The sequence below is a fragment of the Cupressus sempervirens genome, chromosome 3 (genome assembly GCF_028749045.1).
Source record: "Cupressus sempervirens isolate cs-2001-9-10 chromosome 3, ASM2874904v1, whole genome shotgun sequence".
Lineage (NCBI taxonomy): Eukaryota > Viridiplantae > Streptophyta > Pinopsida > Cupressales > Cupressaceae > Cupressus > Cupressus sempervirens.
The window spans coordinates 52,262,972-52,283,112 of record NC_143120.1 but is presented as its reverse complement, the minus strand read 5'-3'; the positions used below and the strand labels follow the sequence as shown (position 1 = coordinate 52,283,112).

Sequence of the window (20,141 nt, the reverse complement as noted above, 5' to 3'; positions counted from 1 at the left end):
GTTTGCACTTCCTACCAAGTTTAATTGGAGCCTTTATCTTGACATTTTAAAATCAAGATTTCAACAATTAAAAACTTAGGCTTTTAAAGACTGGAAACAAACATTTTGTACGCATTTTAAAGACTGTATCGTATTGTCTCAAACAAGAAACAAAGTCATAATAGGTGAAATTGATAGATTCTTCTATAAAAAGGGTATATAAGGAATAAAAACTATTCTAGTATGTACATAAATAATGACAAATGTGAGAATGTTGTTTTGATTTTTTTGTATGTGGATGACTTAATGGAAATTTAAAATGCATAGAATGGTCGATGAAATTAAAAGAGATTAATCATTGATATTTGAATTCAATGATCTTAGGAAAAAATATATTTATTTTTAGCAAATGAAATAATGTTTTGATTACTAAAAATTTGCAAAGAAATTGATCAAAAGGCTTGAAATATGAAAATCAAAATATACTCCATTATAACAAAGCATTATTTTCTATAGTGATAATAGTACATTGTATATTGATAATGCATTAAAAAGTCAATGAAACTTTTGTATTGATAAATGGGGGGAATTAGGAAGTTTAACTACTTGATCTATACAAAGCCTTCTATTGCATATTCAATCAGACTCCTTGAACCTCGTTAAAAAGTCACGGAAAGAGTATATTGATATTGCAGGTGTTATAAACTAGTCATTTGATATTATAGTTGTTATAACTTTAAAACATGTATATTGATTCCACTGAACTTTTGAATTTTAAATATACTAACCATTTGAATTTGATAGCTTAAATAGATTTGGAATAGGCAGGTGATCAAGATGATTGTAAATCAAAGTGGATTATGCATTTAGCTTAGGATCAAGCAGTGTTCCTTGGAGCAATAAGAAGCGAACTATTTCTTTATCAATAATTAAAAATAGCCATGAAACATTGTTGAGGGCTATTTATCAAATATAGAAGATAGCCATGAAACATTGTTCAGCGATATCTACGAAGCTATCTGGCTAAGATGCATTCTTTAGGCTACGATAGTACCAATTTCAATTAATTGTCAAAATGAAAGAGTAATCTAAGTCAGAAAACAATCGAGTTTAACATGAAAGATTTTAGCACATTGAATCACATAATCATTCTATAAGAGAAGCCTCACCTCAAAGAGAAAGAGCTGCAATTTTTAATAAACGATAACATGGCTGATTTATTCACTAAAGCATCGGGCGGGACAATGTTTGCACTGTAAACATATAGGTAAGGTGTCCATCGTGTATTCTGTAAGGGTCTACAATTAACCATCGAAGTTCCAGATTGTCATCAAAGAGCCACAATTAGCAATCATTCGCTAACAAACTGCTTAGAAATACATTGCAACTATATAAACATGTATAGTTTGTTGATGAATGGAAAAAAAGCTCTTCAGCTGTTCCTTTGTGTGCTTGTCACCATCCTCTATTTTCTAGCTGCTGATTTGTTTCAAACAAAGTGACAGGTGCAAGTCTACGAACATTAATGGAATATTCAGATTTCCTATCGTATGATCTGTTTGAATACTGAGGACTTCACAGTTTCTCAAAAATAACTTGCAGAGATCTCTTGGACCAGAGTTCCCTTCAGGACAGGCTGCACACATACAATCTCCTCAGTAATCTTTTTTTGATATATTGAATAAATTTTCCATTGATATAAAGAACACTCATTTAGCAGAAATCACAGAAGTTATAGTTACAGAATTACGTGAGATTTAAATTAGTCTGAGGTAAATCTTGTTGAGTTGCAGCATCAGTATCCGAATTATCGTTGACTCGTTCCATGCTGTCAATACTAAAGTGGCATGGCGTGCAACTTCTACCAACCTGTAACTTGTTCATATTTTCATTCATGCCTTTAAGCAAAAGAAGAATTGACAATTGCAATGAGGGTATTATTGATAGACATTCTGTTACCTTTTTCACCAGATTAGCGTTTTCCACTTTAAGTAATTTTGCCTGCGTGGCAATTGAAATTAGCAACCATTACCCAAACAATTTCATTTAAGGAATTCTCAAAAGCTTTGTTTAAGTAGCGTTTACCAATTCCAGTTTAATATGCAATACATGACGACAAAACCAAACAAAGTTGTGATGCTGTTTACAATTATAGGAATCCTTAAGGTGAGATGTCAAAACCAAGTAACATGTATGCAATACAACTCAATTCATACTACATTCCTTCAGCGGGAATAAAATAAAATAAATTGTAACAGTAGGAGGATAAAATTAAAAAATAATTTAAGTTTTTACATGTAAATAGAACAGTTATACTTGAAGAGTTGTGAAGTTTGCTTGAAATTGCATCTCAGGTTCTAGAGGTTCTGCGGATTATTTAATAGCTATATTTATCGAGGCATAGTGTAACCTTTGTTTCTTTTGCCTGTCTTTGCCGGCAAAAAGCGTTATTGTGGACAGCGGAGAAAGACATGATCACACGGGCATATTGGCATTTTTAGAAGGAAACAAATTGTAAGAAACAGCAGCCTCTCTCTGTCGCAGGTTAAAACTCTGTCTACCAAGTGAAGTTTAATGGTAAACTGAGAGAAAGAGTGTGACGATGTCAGAAACAATCATATTTAGAATTTCATTCAAGCCAAAGGCAAAATCAGGACTATCATGTGTCTAACCCCGATTTAATGGAAATATTTTAAATTAGTCGGTTATTTTGGACAGAGTCACCAATATGTACATTTGTATGCTGCGTCACATCCATTTTCTGCTAGTACCATAACTCTCTAACGAATATGCCTTTTACATTAGTTTATAATATTAGAGTTTCAAACCAAAAAACAATGTTGGGATACAGGATCAACCTGTGACAATCAAAGTAACTATCCATAAAATAAAAAGTAAGTCACCTCATGCGGCCAAAATAGTGCCAGCCGAGGAGGAGGGGATCTTGATCATCATTTTTATCTCATATATCAACAAGGCCAGGGCCATAGGTCAAACAGAATCACCTCTGTCATCAAGCCAGCTAGATCCACCAGGTCTCAAGTAGGTGGGAAAAGCAACAGGCTAGTCCAGGGCAAAGCAATGACATGATGGAGAAGTTGAGCGGTGCCTTCATGTATCACATCACCAAGTAGAAGAGCGGCGAGGGGCCTAGAACAATAGGGTTTGAGACAGTTGAGGTAATGAACTGCGGTCTCAGTAGTGGCCACGAGGAAGAGCCCAGTCTGTCGAAGTAAAGTCTAGCGACAGCCTTGCCGTGCTATACTCTTGCAGGTGGCCACCTTCAAAGTAATTTTATTGGCTTGTACCTGAATATGCATTATCCCATTAAATTATATGTACATGATTTATTGTACGCAGACACATTTATATCCAAAAATTTGAGTGAATAAAATAAAATTTCTATCTTTTCATAATGTGAATAAGATTCCTATCCTACAAGCATAGCAAAGGATAGCAAATTTATGAGAGCTTGAAGAGGATCTTAGCCAAATCACCCAACAAAGACAAATTCCAACAAAAGGGTTCTAGCCTAAGGTCCTTAAAATTCATGAGTCCATCTCTAATATTGTTGAGGTTGTTTACAAAACTGGAAGATATGGATAAAAGTTTCTAATTATCGACAAAATGGGCATCTGGGGTCGGTAACCCCTAAATATTTGAGTATGGAACCCAAAGGAAACACTTAAAAAATATTACACTAATCAAGTGTGCAATCTTCAATTTTGTGGTACTAGATCAAATAGAAAGAAACCAAAGTCTTCAGGATTTCTAAGAAGATTGCAATTGCCAGTGCTAGTTGAGAATAGTGATGATTGGCAAATGGGGGACCAGCCAGTTATAACCCATCTTGGGTTTGTAACTAGAAAGAGGATACCACTTCCAATCCTTCTACGAAGATTTGTCGAATGAATGTAAATCTTATGCAATATGTGTGAAGGCAAAGCTATTCCCAAGGATCTCTCACAATATGTTGATCTGGGCAAGATTGACAAAACTGGGTCTAAAGGTCATTCCATGATTGCAGGTTCATACTTAGCCCTAGACAACGGATCCATAGGCATTCTAACATCGCATTTGTAAAAACAAAGAGCATGAAAACATTGAATCTTGGCAAGAGGAAGCCCTTGAGAATGAAATAATGGGGACCACAAAATATTATGTTTTTTCATGGATAACCCATCACGAAACCCATCTCAAGGCCTAATAGCTTTCCAAACTCTTCATATAATTTTGATGAAAAATTTGCCCCCACATCTGAATCTGCTTTTACATAATGGGAAGGTGATGTAACTACATCCAAAACTCCTAGTCTAGGTTTCAATGCCCAAACTCCTCAAGGCTTCTCGTAATCCTACAGGGTTACTACTTAAAGCTATTCCTAAAGATCTCTCACAATTATCCCTTCTGTAAGATCCATTATACCAATTACTACTCCAATTCTTTTCACTCTTAACTCACCTAGGCTCCTTTCTAGGCAAGTAGTAAAGCTATTCCTAAAGATCTCTCACAATTATCCCTTCTGTAAGATCCATTATACCAATTACTACTCCAATTCTTTTCACTCTTAACTCACCTAGGCTCCTTGCTAGGCATTTCTTTCTATTTTGCAAGGTAAGGCACAAACTCCAATTTAGTGTCCAATATACTTCAAAATGTCTTTCAAATGCTTGATATAAGCTTCTCTAGCAATCTTGAGCTTTGTCTCACAAACCCACTTCATCAAAATCTAAATTGCTTTTAAAAATCCTAGTAGACCTAGAGCCCCCAATCAAGCCTTCTGTCAAGGTTTCCACACAAAAACTGGTAAAACTTGTAAACAAGCTATACAACTAATTAATGATCCAAATACCCTTTTCAAAGACCCTTTAGATTTCTTAGGTTTTAGTCCGTCAACCTATCCGTACATGGCTTAAGCATTAATACCCTTTTTTAAAGATTTAAATGCAACATAGAAGATATTGATTTCAAAGTCTAAAAAATGATCTCGCCTGATCACCAAAACTTGTTCAAGGCATCTCCACACCTTGTTCTCCAACTCAACTTCTTGGACTCACACAAACCAATCCCAATCATCCAATTGCTCACCCTGTTTCAGAATGTAACTCCTAGCCGAGTAAGCCAAACTCACCCAAGGCATGCTTGGAAAAATGGCAAACAACCTCTTGAGCAGCCCAAAATGCATATGTACACTATATACGTAGTGCTATTCTTAATTCCAGAAGTCCATGGTGATTTGACTAATGGGACTCAAGAAAGAGTCATTAAGCTAACTACAACCCAAAACAGGATAATGAACTGTACAATGTCGAAAGGAATTTTAAATAGCTACTAACTCAACACTTTAAGAAACCAAATTGATACAAAAAGACCTACATTTAATGTGCTAACTATCCATGAAACAAAGAAAGCTTAATCAATCCATTCACACTAGATATTAGGGTAAGCAAGATGACTTATAACTGAAAAATGTGTGAAATGTGTTATTGCTTCAACTCCAATTTATACAATCTGAACACCAACCCTTCTTCTGGGCGTGTAATAGTGTTATATAGTGTTGGTGCATGTGTGGTAACCTTGTGTATGGACCCAATAACTGAAAAGTGCAAGGCGGCTCAGTTTTGCAAAAGTTGTCAAAGTTGTCAAGTGCAACTTTTGTAAAATGCAAAATTGCTCGATCAACATTTTACAAATTTGCATTCCGACCAATTATGAACCTAAAAACCTTAGAAATGAGTCTCATATATTCTGAATCTGACTTTCAACACCATTTTCTAACATTAGAGTTTTTGGTCAACTCTTGGTCAACCTTTGAGCTTTTCAAGCCACTTTAAGCAATATTAACAACCTAAAGACTCTTCATTCATTCACCTATCTACCCCTAGTCACACCTTTGAAGCTTTATATTTAGCGCTTATTCATTGATGGTTGGCTAGAACCATCTACAAGCCAAAATGTTTCAGGACCTTAACCTAGATCCTAGGTGCTCCTACACCATTCTCCCCCTACAACAAAGAACTCAGGGTGGATTAACGTTAAGAAGATCAGTAGAGATACCTTACTTCTTGAACTCAATCTCAACTATCCTTGATGCCTAAAATTCTACTTGATTCTTCCACTTCATGAGATGTTCCATATAGATACCGTGTCTAGTTTTTTTCTTCACTCTAGAATCCAAAATTCTTTCAACTTGAGGCTTGAGCTTGGTTGGAATACTGACTTCATTAGTGCCATCCTTGACCTCTATTTCTTGTGTCCTTCTTTGATGTTAGGTTCTTTATATTGAATCAAATCTTTCACATTAAAGATAGGAGAAATTGTCAAATCTTGTGGTAATTCTATCTTGTAGGCATTAGATCCATATTTTGCAAGCACTCTACAAGGCCCTATCCTCCTCATTTGTAACTTAGTAGGAATACCTTTGGTAAGCCTAGCTTTATTCAAACGCACTAACATCCAATCTCCTACCTCAAATTGCATATCTCTCCTATTTGTATCCATTTTTGACTTCAACTTTTGAGTAGCTTCACCCAATGTTCTCTTGATTTGTTCATGTACCTCCCTCATGGCCACTCATTTCTTCATATGGTTTCAGTTCTCTGAGTTCATATATGCCTCTTGGATGGTCACCATATACTATTTGAAAGGACTTTTCCCTGTAATTTTGTTCATACCATCATTATAGGCAAACTCTGCTTGTGATAGGACTTGATCCCAAGTCTGACCATACTCCTTTGTTAAACATCTTAATAGGTTTCCAAGTACCCTATTAATCACTTTAGTTTAACCATTTGTTTGTGGATGGTAAGCTGAACTATGGGGAAAATTTGTACCCAATCTCTTCCATAAGTTTTCCAAAAGTGTCCCATGAACTTAACATCCCTACAAAAAACTATACTGATGGGTAACCCATGTATTCTCACAATCTCCTTGAAAAAGAGATGGGTTATGTAACTAGCATCACGTGTAGTTTTGCAAGGGACAAAATGGCTCATCTTATTGAACCTATCCATAACAATGAAAATATTGTCCAAACCTAATTTTTTCCTTGGCAAACCATCTAGTAAAATCCATGCAAATGCATTCCCCTAGTTTGTTTGGCATAGGGGATGATACAGTCCTGCATTTCTAGAAGTATATTTGGATTTTTGACCTACCAGAGACTTATCAACATACCTTTTAACATCTTTCTACATGCTTAGCCAATAGTACAATCTCTCCACTATCTCTAGTGTCCTATTTACACCAAAATGTCCACTAAAACTTCCATTATGATTCTCTTGAATCAAGTTTTCCCTCATGGACCTTCTAGGCACATGCAATTGATTACTCCTAAACAATAATCCATTTTGCAAGGTAAAATTAGAATATTTTTCTATGAAAATGATTATTATATTCTAAGCATACCTTGTAGATCTCTGAAAAGTCTTCATCCTCAGCGTATAGGTCCTTAAAACTGTCCACCCCAATGCTTTCTAATTGGATTTCTTGGATGGTGAGTAACCTCCCGCTTAAGGCATTAGCAAACTTATTTTCTTGGCCTTTGTTTTTTTTAATGAAATTCTACCCATTTGATGTGCCTTAAACTCAACTTCTCTTGAGACTTTATGTAAGTCAATGTTTGGTTATATGTATAGAAAACAAACTTCTTTGCTAAAAGGTAATGCCTCCATTTCCTAAGTGCTTGTAGTAAAGCATACAATTCCAAATCATAAGAGGAGTACATTGACTCAGCCTCAATTAACCTCTCACTAAAGAAGGCTACTGGTCTCCCTTCTTAACTCAAAACTGCCACAATAGCAACATTGCTTGCATCACATTCCATAATGAAGAACTTGTCAAAACTAGGTAACACAAGTATAGGTTTTGTAGCTACTTCTTTCTTCAACCTTTCAAATCCTTCATGTACCTCATTAGTCCATACAAACTTAGTTTTCAATCCAACTTTGATAGTTTCCAAGACTAGAGCACATAACTCACTAAAAATCATTATGAATTGTCTATAAAATTGTGTCAAACCATGAAAAATCCTTATAGTTGCACCTATTTTTGGTGTAGTCCAATTGAGTATAGCTTCAACTTAATCCTCATCCATCTTCAAGTTGCCTTGTGAGACAATAACTCCAAGGTAAACTAGTTTTTTCATCAAAAAATCACTCTTCTCTAGGTTGAAGGTTAATTATTCCTCTTACAATTTCCTCAAAAACAAATTCCAAGTGCTTCAAGTGTTCTTCTTTATCCTTACTATAAATCAGTATATCATCAAGATATACCACAACAAAGTTACCTATGTAGCTCTTTAGCACTTCATTCATAAGCCTCATGAATGTACAAGGTGCATTGGTGAGGCCAAATGGCATGACCAACCATTCATACAGCCCTTCAGTGGTTATGAAGGTTGTCTTCCACTCATCTCCTTCTTTCATTCCGATTCGGTGGTAACCGCTCTTAATACCAGTCTTGTAAAAATACATAGCACCCCCTAGACAATCCATAAAATCCTCTATTCTGGGGATAGGAAGCCTATACCTTATGGTTATCCTACTGATGATTCTAGAATCGGTACACAACCCCCAATTACCTCCTTTTTGGGTGCCAACACCACTGGAACAACACATGGGCTAATGGTCTTTTTTATCAGACCTTGATCTAGCAATTCTTACACTTGCCTAGCAATCTCCTTGTTGTGTTCTAGAGTCATCTTATAAGAAACCTTGTTTGATAGTAAAGCCCCTAGCACAAAGTCTATTTGATTACTAATTGCCCTTTGTGGAGGAAGTTTAGAAGGTATACCATCACTGATGATATCCTTGAACTGATCTAACAATGTTTGTACCTCCTTTGATAAGGTGGTTTGTTTCTTCACCTCTTCTTCCTTAGGTTTCAAAAACTATTTTCCACTCATAAATAGGAGGTTAGGATATGTGGTTATATGCATGCCTTCTTCTACAAGTGATTGAATCTTATAGGTCTGGTGCAAGAGCACCTAGCCATCATATAATTACAAGAGATCATAATGGATATTTTAATGATTTATTTTCATTCATATATGTTTTGATGTCATTCTATGGAATCCAATTGAAAAGAAAAGTTGTAAACTAACCCTTGAAAGGATAATAACCATGTAAAAGGCTATTAAATGGTCATTTCAATATGTCTTTAATGTTTATGCAAAGTCATGGCATCACATTTGTCAAAAGTCTCATAAGTTGTCAAGAAGGTGAAGAGTTGCAAAAAAATGCAACAATGTAAAATTGCATTAAATTTGTAAAAGGAAGTCCAAAGGTCATGGGTGGTATTTGCAAGGTCTAAAATGGCCAAGAAACTATAAAATTTATTGTAAGGTCAAACTAAATTAGAATGGAAGTAAATAGTAACATTCGAAACAAATTTAGAGTGATTCTAACTTGTTATTTTGATTGGCTTTCTAATTCTCTTCTTGTTTTCAGAATTTGTACATCTATGTACAGCCTGAAAATGATGCATTATTGATATGGTAGAGTAGAAAAATTAATAATCCTTTAATTGATTTTGGTTTGAGTCTATTTCATGCAGATTTGAGAAAGTTATGAGCATTCTATGGATGATTGTTTTTTCAGATTTTCATATTACAATCATATTGAAGCAACATGTACGAATATTTGATTATTGTTTCAAGGAATGAAACTTATATTTCTAAAAAGAGGAATGATTCCGCTTTGTAATGAAATTTATTTGGTACATTTTGATAAGTTTTGCATAAGTTATGACCATTTTAGTGAAAACTGGGTTTTAACCATCTTCAACGGAGTCGTAGAAAATAGGTCTGAGTCTACCGACCATAACTTTAGATTCTACCATTGGATATTTCTAAGTTTTGAATATGTTGTTGAAAACCTAATTGTGCCTAATGTGGACATTTGGATTGAAGAAATCAAATTTGGTTTGAATGTTATGAATCTTTGCATACAAGCTTGTCTCGAAAAGCAAAATTGAAGTCTATGTTTCAAGATTGATTTCTTATTTGATTATGGATGCTTGTATTGAAAAAAATGTATTGATGCCTCTATAATATTGAATAAATTGTATTTATGATGTAACTCCACGACTGATTTGGGGGATCTTGAAGATTTGTGAAGAAGCTCTGCATCAAGGTCACTCCATCCTTCTTGAATGTATACAAATTCTTCTTCCCATGATTGATAGCATCCTTGTCATATTGCCATGATCTACGTAGAATGAGATGAAAAGCATCCATGGGTAACACATTACAAAGTATTTTGTCTTGATACCCTCCTATGGAAAATTCTACCCAAACTTGTTCATTTACCAAAACATTATGGCCTTTATTCAACCATATAACTCTATAAGGATGAGCATGTGGAATTCTTACCAATTGATGTTTTTGAGCAGCTTCCTCTGATACGATATTATTAGTTGATCCTAAACCTACTATGACTTTATAAACTCTACCTTGCATCTTACATTTGACTCTGAAAAGTGCTATCCTTTGTTTGCATTCTTCTTTGCTTGGCTCTTTAAGAAAAACTCTCCTAAAAATCAAGCTTTCCCCTTTCTCTAAATCAAGACTCACTTATTGATTAATGCTACTATTCTAGTCCTCTTGAACATAGTTGACCTTCCTTTCTTCTTGTGAAAATGATGCTTTGTATGGACATCTATATGCAAGATGCCCTAGTTGCCCACAATGATAACATTTCATGCTAGCAAAATGTGAACCTCTATTGTAAGTGCCTGATCTACCTCTACCTCTATCATTATAACTCCTTCCTCTGTCATAACTACCCCTATTACCATTGTCATTGCTTGGTCCACTAGATTTTGTCTCCCCTTGTGATCTAGTGTCACTGGTTCCTCCTCCATATCCACCTCTATAGGTTCCTCTAGCATCTCTACCTTTGCCTCTCCCCTAGTATGAGAGTCTTGTTCCTTTTTGTTCCTTTCTTCTACCTTGAGAGCTAGTTGGAAGCATCTTTGTACAGTAGTAGGGGTCCATAGACTGATTTCTTCTTGGATACCCCATCTCAATCCTCCTAGATACCTAGCCACTTTTACTGCTTTATCTTCTTAGATCTTGGATCTTAGGCATAACTTCTGAAACTCTTCAGAATAAGAGGCTACATCTATATCCTTTTGTTTCAGACTTCATCTCTTCTTCTGCATTTTAATTTCATAGTCCTCTAGTAGATAAATATCCTTGAACTTGCTCACCATTTCCTTCCAATTAGTTACAGGTTTCTTGTTTTCTTTCTCCCTCTCTTCTTCAAGAAACTTCCACCAAGTTAGGACTGGTACCCTTAACCTAGATTTGGAAACATTCACCTTTTGTGCTTCAGTAACTTCTTCACAATCAAATTGATTCTACATGCCCTCTATCCATTCCATCACTAAATATGGATCCATCTTACCCATGAACAAGGGCACTCCTTTAAGAGATTTGCCGCTCAAATTGGTAATAGCATTAAGAAAAGGTTCTTCTCCTTTCATTTTGTCACTTCTTTTTCCAACTCAATATTTGTCACCATGGTGGTTTCCCCAGTTATTCACCTTCAAATATAGACATACACTATGCCTTATCCCAGACCTTTTTAAGGCTCTATTACAAATTTGATATAACTAGATCCAAAACTCCTAGTCTAGGTATCAATGCTCAAACTTTCCAAGGATTCTCCTAATCCTGTAGGGTTACTACTTGACCCTATTCCCAAGATAATCTCTCACAGTTATCCCCTTTTGCAAGATCTATTACACCAATTGCTACTCCAATTCCTTTCACTCTTAACTCGCCTAGGCTCTTAGCTAGGCATTTTTTGCTATCCTTCAAGTTAAGGCACAAACTCCAATGTAGTATCCAATATCCTTCAAAATATCTTCCACATGCTTGATATAAGCTTCTCTAGCAATATTTAGCTTAGTCTCACAAACCCACTTCATGAAAATCTAAATTGCTCTTAGAAATCCTAGTAGCCCTAGAGCCCCCAATTAGGCCTCCTACCAAGATTTTCACACAAAAACTTCTAAAACTTCTAAATAGAATATCCAACTGATTAATAATCTAGATACCCTTTTCAAAGATCCTTTATAATTCTTAGGTTTTAGTCTATCAAGCTACCCATACATGGCTTAAGCATAAATAACCTGTTTCGAAGGGTTTTTAAGGGTTTAAATGAAACCTAGAAGATATTAACTTCAAAGTCATACCAAATGATCTTGGGTGATCACCAAAACTGGTTCAAGGCACCTCCACACCTTGTTCTCCAACTCCACTTCTTGGACTTACACAAACCAATCCCAATCATTCAATTGCTCACTATGTTTCAGCATGTAACTCCTAGCCGGGTATGCCACACTCACCTAGGGAGTGCTTCAAATAATACAAAATCAACTCTTGAGCACCACAAAATGCATATATACACTATATATGTAGTGTTATTCTTGATTCCAGAAGGCCATGATGATTTGACCAATGAGACTCAAGAAAGAACCATTAACCTAACTACAACTCAAAAAAGGATAGTGAATTATATAATACCTAAATGAATTTTAAACACCTACTGACTCGGCACTTCAAGAAACCAAATTAATATAGAAATACCTACATTCAATCTGCTAACTATCTATGAAACAAAGAAATCCCAATCAATCCATTCACATTGGATGTTACGGTAAGCAAGATGATTGTAACTGAAAATGCTTCAAAATGTGTTATTGCTTCAACTCCAATTGGTACAATCAGAACACCAACCCTGGGCATGTGATAGTGTTGTATAGTGTTGATCCATATATGGTAACCTTCTGTATGGACACAATAACAAAAAAGTGCAAGGTGGTTAAGTTTTGCAAAAGTTGTCAAAGTTGTCAAGTGCAACTTTTGCAAAATGCAAAATTGCTTGAGCAACTTTTTGTAACTTTGTTTTTCGACCAAATATGAAACTAAAAACCTTACACATGAGTCTCATATGGTTCAAAACTGACTTGCAACACTGTTTCCTGATATTAGAGTTTTTGGTTGACTCTTGGTCAACCTTTCAACAATTCAAGCCACTTTAAGCACTATTAACAACCTAAAGACTCTTCATTCACTCACCTATCTATCTACCCCTAGTCTCATCCTTGAAGCTTCATATTTAGCCCTTATTCAGTCAAAATATTGTTTGAGACAAAATTGCCAAGCCTCATCAGCGGTTGAGGCTCATATGACTCATTTCGCGTAGAGAGTCGAACCCTTCTTCAAGGTAAGAAGAAGGCCTACACCTCTAGACTCCTTGGAAAGACGACAATACTCTAAATTAAGTCCATAAAATCCACGATGACCAGTATCAAAATCCTAGGGAAAATTGCGAAACAAATTTTCTAGAATAATGTCTAAGGTCTTCGAAGGATCACAACATGAAGAGTAGTATACATGGGGGGGGAGCAAAATCTTAGAGAAAATATGAAAGTTTCCATTAAGAGATAGAGTCTTGGTAATCGAGCAAGCTAACATGTTCTCAATCTTGTCTAACACTACATTCCATAGGTCTACTAGTGGAGTTTGAAAGGAAAAGGAAATGCCCAAAAAGTGAAAACTTTCACCAACCTCTATCCACATTCATCTAGGATAGGGTTGGAAGAAAACATTTTTTGTAGCATTGATTTATGTGCTATTGTATATCAAAACCAAAGGCCAAACAAAAAGTGTCAATATATTGATGAACTACCTAGAAGTTTTTTTCCCTCCAAAATAGCATAAGGAAGAAGTTGTCTGCAAAATGACAAGAATGGGCAAGAAACTACCCAAAGCCTTCATAGACAATAAGGAACGAAATAGAGGAAACATCTAACAAATGGATCTAAATTGGCCAAATCCATTAGATTGACGACCATTGATGGTGATGGAACTATAAGAATCCCAAAAAATCCTTTGGAGAGACTAGAGGAATTTGGGTTAAAATCCCAAGGTTTTGAGCACGACAAGAATGAAGAGTCACTCAATGCGATCATTTACCTTAGAAAATTCAATCTCAACAAAAAACACACTCTACTTAGAGCAGCTAGCCAACTCCAAACCTTCTCACACAACAATAATGTTTTTTCAAGGATTAACTTAGATTTGGTAAATCTAGTTTTCTCTAGCCTAATAATAAGAGGAAAGATGTGATAAATTCTTGGAGCCAAAGCTTTAGCAATGGTCTTGTATGAGACATTAAGAAAGGTAATAGGCCTACAACTAAAAAATATTCCAGAGGAATTAATCTAATATTTCCCTTGTTAATAAGTTCTTTCAATTAATAGGAATTAAAGGTATCAAAATAGTCATTATCAAGATTACGATCAACACAAGACCAGAGTATCTTATAGAGTTCTCAAGAAAACTCATCACCCTAGCAAGCCTTGTCATCCTCTATAAAGAATTCTTCCCTTTGAGATCCTTATTTGTAACCATTTGATTACAAAAGATAGGTTGATCCCCTAAATATTGTTTTAACACACCTACTAAGAAATTCTTTGAAGAGTGTTAGGAATCTCAGAGTGAGGTATGATGAGCTCCAAGAAACCAAAATAATTCCTTGGAATCTTTGTCACCAAAGCCAATGGAGTCTAGAATTGATCTGAGCTCATCTGAAAGAATAGTAATCTATAATTGGTTTTTGGTACCTCATTTGACTGGACCAAACTCATAGATCATCACTGAAGTAATTCAAAGATAAATCTTCACTAGTAGTAGGATAGAGGTCTTTAGTAGTGGCATCATAGAAATGTTTGTGTTACATAGCAAATTCTCTATCATAAATGCAAAGAAATCTCAAATTAAGAGTGATGGCGTCATTCGACCATGCAATTCAACCTTTCAACTGATGTAGCCCGGGTTCTAGGTTCCAAACTGTTTGAATGTGGTCTGTAGTAACTTGGTGATGCAATAGTGATGTATTAAGGTAAAATGACATCATGTAAGGATGCATCCTAGTTGTCTATTATTCAATAAAATAATTAATGGGATAGTGGTTTAACAACATGACACAAGATAAAATACGAGTCTTGATTTTTGGACAAGATCCAAAATATTACACTATGATTATGGCATGATCAAGCCTTTCAAAAATCATGTCAATGACAACTCTAAAATTACACCAAGTGTCCTAGAATCCATCAAACAAATGCCAATTCGTATTAGGATTAAAAGGACCCAATTTATTTTGCATGTAGTACAAGGTTTCTCACTCTAGTTGTATAGCATAAAGTGTTGGCAATATGGTTAGTTAGATGTCTTGATAGTTGTCATTTATGGAAACATGTATTCAGCATTTCATTTACAAATTTAGAGTTAGAAAATTGTCTAAGTATTAGACAGTTTGCAGCAGTACAAAAACAAATGTGATATGTACAGAAGAACATTTTGAATTACCTTATGCACAGTTGGATATCGCTCTATGACATTGTCATGATGATGTATGCTAGTGCATAAATGTGTACGGACAATACAGCACAAGTTACAATGGAAATACCAATGCAGGTATTTGACAGATCAGAACAGAGCATATTAGAAATATGACTTGTATGACTTAAGGAATTATTTTGGTGACAAAATAATTACTAAGCCATGATGAGACGACTTTGTATATATTAATCCATAAGTTATTTTATATTATATCAAATGTGTTAAGACATGAAGGCAAACTAAGAAAAGTTTTTACTAATGTGTGAGGTATAAGTAAAGATCTTATCTTGCGTAGATAAAGAATGTAATGCATCATATATATGTGTAAGATATATGACATGTGCACTATTGTACGAACAACCTGAAAGATATATGAGCCTTATGTGATGCGAGATCTTATGTATGGTCAGAACAAGTGAGAATTACAGTAGTAAGAAAGTATTGTATGTATATCTACTCTTACGAAGAACTTAACTATATAATTGGATGTCAGAGTAGTGGGTTTTTCTTGCACACATTGTATTTTATCTACTAACTCCTAACAAGGTTGAGGCTTCTAATAAGGTCTAGTCCTCTAATAAGGACTCAAGACACTATATCTATTTCATAGACTCCTAACAGGGTCAATATCCTTAAAATGATTCTTTTGTTTAGTGGATCATCTAGTGGGTATCATCCCCACCGGGGTTGTCCCTTGGCCAGGGGTTTCCCTAGTTAACAAATAATGGTGTTATGAGTTCTCTTTGTGCATGGTTATATTTATTGTTCAACATTGTTGGTTTACTTTCATATGCAAGTTATAAAGTAATTAATTATATTTAGTTGTGGGCAAAATTTTGTAGAATACTAATTCACCCCCCCTCTCAGTTTTATTTATTTCTAACAATTGGTATCAGGACATGATTACTCTTAAGAAGCTTAACAACTTGAGTAAGATCCTCATGGATATGGAGTTGTTAAAGAGAAATCTTGAAGAAGCTCTCGAATACATTGACTTTCTTACAGAGGAAAGAGATAACTTGAAAGATAGTTATGAAGATGCAAAAGTTTATATTGGCAAACTAAAAGACAAGATTGATGATGCAAAATTTGGTTTGGAATCAAATTTGCAGATAACTGAAAATGATGAAGCAGGAAATATCAAGAAAGAAAATGAGATCTTGAAACACGAGTTGAAAATTGTGGAACTTAAGTTGAGTCTTAAGAAAGATGGTAGCAAGAGTGAACCTAATCTAAAATCTAAGAATACAAACCTTAGATCCCAGTTGAGTCAAGTAACCTCTGAATTAGATTCTATTAATATTGAGCATGCATAATTAGAAAAGAACAATACCATTGTGAAAGGACAATTAACACAAGCTAAGCAACAGTTGGAGAAACTTTATTCCAATAGTGAGAAAATTGATGAACAAATATTTCACCAGAGACCTTCTTACGATAAGACAGGACCTGGATATCTTATTGGAGAGAAATCAGCCAAGAAAGTTGAAATTAGAAGAGAAATAGATCTAGTTGTTGAATCCCATAAAGAATCTGAACTCGGTAAAGTAGAATCAAGCACAACTACTGAAGTATCAAAAGAGATTGAATTAGTTGATTTGTCAGTGAAATGTGATGAGCCTCAGAAAACAAAGAAAGTTGATAAACCTAAGCAAGATGAAGGACCCAAAGAGGTCAGACATGAGTTTAAAGGTAGATGTTTCACATGTAATGAAGTTGGTCATATGAAAAGAGGTTGCACAAGTAAGTCTTTTTAACCTATTACTAATTTCTATTATTATAACTGTCATGGTTATGGACATAAATTAGTAGATTGTAAGAAACCTAAGTTTGATGGTAATAATAGAAATAGTAGAATGTTTAGAAATAGTAACTTTATAGGTATTAAAAGAGGAAGATCACATAGCAGATCTAATGATGGAGGAAGATCTGAAGGAGAAAAGAAATAGTTTGTATGTTACATGTGTCACAATCATGGACACATTGCAAGGAATTGTAGAGGACCTGATAGTTAAAATCATAGTTTAAAAATCACCAAAAAAATGTAAATATTGCGGTATCTCGCGAAACCCTCCTGTAGCCGAATAAAACGCAGTAAATTTTGGCGCCAAAATAATGCAAAAACCCGCGGCAAGAAAAATGGAAAAAACATGCGTTGAAATGAAAAAATCACCAAAAAAAAAATGAAAAGTCATCCATTCACATCGTTTAGGGTTTTTTTAACTTTACTAAAATGTGTTGAAAGGGCCATCTTTCTACCTACTGCCGACGACTTCCATTTCAATGCATTTTTTTATGACTCTATCGTGGACCTGGTGTATGTATGTGTTTTAGGGTTTTATATATATGTAGAGATTTTGTTCGGCGGTGTGTCATTTGTCTTCTTTTTGGCGGCCATTTCTTCAAAGACTATAATTGCAAATTGCAATGACTTCTCCCATCTCCCAAGTCTCGACCCAACCAATTTACACTAGTTTTTTAATTTGTTCAATCCAAATATGTTTTAATTAAATGTTTCATATACCTTATATTTTGTAATTTGCAATCTATTAATATATAGTAATATAAATGTAAATGTATTTTGTATTAATGTAAATGTATTTCCATCATATATTAATACAAAATAAATAAATTATCATTAGTATTTGATTCATCAAATAAATTTAAATTTTATGTAGATGACAAATGTATTTAGTATTTACTAATTATATGTAAATAGAATACAAATAAAAAACAAACTAATTGATTTAAGATAAAATAGAATACTAATAATGAATTTAACTCAAAATGTTGATTAATATATGATGAAAATCTCAATTAGCATATGTTCTACAAATTTGGTGTTATATGTTTGTGGTTTCTAAGAATATTTTTAGAAATTATATATTTTCAAATGTTCGATAAAAGTGCCAATTTATTGCCCTTTTTTTCACCGAGTTTTTGCTGATTTTGAGTTTTTCAAAAAAATTGGGCCGGCCGAGATATTGTCAATACCAAGTTTTTAAACTATGGTTAGAATAGAACCAATCAAAGAAGGAATGCAACTGTATGTTAGTTATGTAATAACTTTGGACACACAACGAGTTATTGCAAAATGGACAGAAAGAACTTCAACAAGAATCTCAATCACAAAAGAAACAATAACAAAAATGACAGAAAGAATAATAACAGCAATGATAATAGCCAGAAGGAAGCAACCAAGAAAGATATTGATGAATTCAAAGAAGCATTTGTGAAAGCCAAGGATCCAATAAGTTCTTACACAGTTTTGGAGGAATAGTATTTCGATGCACCTGATTAGAGATTGAAGTCAACAATTGTTTGTGATAAATCTTATTTGAATTAGAGCATTAGCAATAGAGGTAGAGCATCAATTGGTTAGAACTGATGTTAGAGAGTAAATGAGAAGTTTTGTAGTGAACACAAGGTACAACACATAGAAAGGAAGCTATGGTAGAGTGTGCACGTAAAGAAATGATCTCAGAAATCTAGGAAAAAGAAAACAAGGTTACTGATAGAAAAAGATAGTCTTTGAATTTGTGGTAGATACAGATTTAATGTGGAGTCCGATTTGACGTGATTTAAAGATCACAAGAAAGATTTTGAGTACCACTGGATCATGTGAAGTGTCTAGCGGAAATTGAAGAGCGATTTGACTATGAATTGAAGTGTGGAAAAGAAGATTAATTCAATCCTTAAGGAATCAGGTATGACTAGTGAGGAATATAAGTTTGCGGAATAAGAGATTTGATAACATTCAGAATAAGATTCCAGAAGACTTTTACAATAGGTTATTGAATAGAAAGAAAATATTGACTGAAGAGGACACTAAGTTGAGAGAAATAATGATCAATAAGTTGTGTATAGTTAACTCTAAGGAGGACTTGGATAGAATTCTCTAGGGTATTGAGCCCTTGCTAAAGAACAAAAGAAGAGCAATTCTTCTGATGGGAGACAATTATGAAGACGTAAGGAAGAAAAAAAAGGAGGCCATTATGAAATATATGACCTCAGTACCTACAATAGAAAAGGAGAGTGTGTAGTTTAAACCTAAGAGCCCAGTGTATGTGCAAGCAACTACACCTTTCAATGATGAGGAAGAAGTTAAGGAGACACAACTACCCTCACCACCACACATAGTTGTGGGTATTGAATCCATGCAAGTAGACAGTACACATATAACAGTGGATACAAAGGAGAACCCTTTTGGAGGGTATGGAACATCCATTATTGGCAATGTCATAGCTTACACAAGCTTTGATGATAAAGAAGAAGAACAGGAAAATAAGAAACAAATTGTGGAGAAGAAGAAAGAAGCAGAAAAGATAAAAGAAGAGACAAAGCAAGAAGAAGAAAGAAAGAAAGAAATAGAGAAACAAAGAGAAGTAGAAAGTAAAGATGCAGAAAGGAAACAAAAAGAAGAGGAAAAGAGGGTAGAAGAGGAAAAGAGAAAGCAAGAAGAATAAGAAAAGAACAAGAGGCAAGAGGAAGAGGAAAGGAAGAAGAAATAAGAAGATGAAGAAAAAAAAAACAAGAGGAAGAGGAAAGGAAGAAAGAAGAAGAAAATTCAAAGAAAGAAGCTAGGAGACTAGAAGAATATAGGAAGAAGGTTGAGGAAGAGAAGAAGATTGCAGAACTAAAAGCAGTTACACTCATTCCTGATGGGGACACAACCCAAGAACAAAATGGACACAACAGAAAAGGGAAATTGTATTAACTGAGAAAATAAGCTAGTACAAATAGT

General features: G+C 34.6%; 1 protein-coding gene across 2 annotated transcripts in view; it reads right to left on the bottom strand.

Annotated features, from left to right (window-relative positions):
- Window positions 1–1,169: 1,169 nt before the first annotated feature.
- The window catches only part of LOC149564742 (transcription factor CAULIFLOWER-like), a 251,007-nt gene continuing 232,035 nt past the window's right edge, over window positions 1,170–20,141 (bottom strand). The window contains exons 6-8 of one of the 2 annotated variants that reach the window (XM_089818337.1): window positions 1,939–1,980; window positions 1,730–1,848; window positions 1,170–1,615 (exon numbers count right to left, since the gene is read on the bottom strand). In XM_089818337.1, the coding sequence (XP_089674463.1) occupies window positions 1,606–1,615; window positions 1,730–1,848; window positions 1,939–1,980 (171 nt within the window). In that variant the 3' untranslated portion in view covers window positions 1,170–1,605. Of the gene's footprint in view, window positions 1,616–1,725; window positions 1,849–1,938; window positions 1,981–20,141 lie in introns of those variants that run through there. The other variant, XM_089818338.1, reaches the window with a different exon arrangement.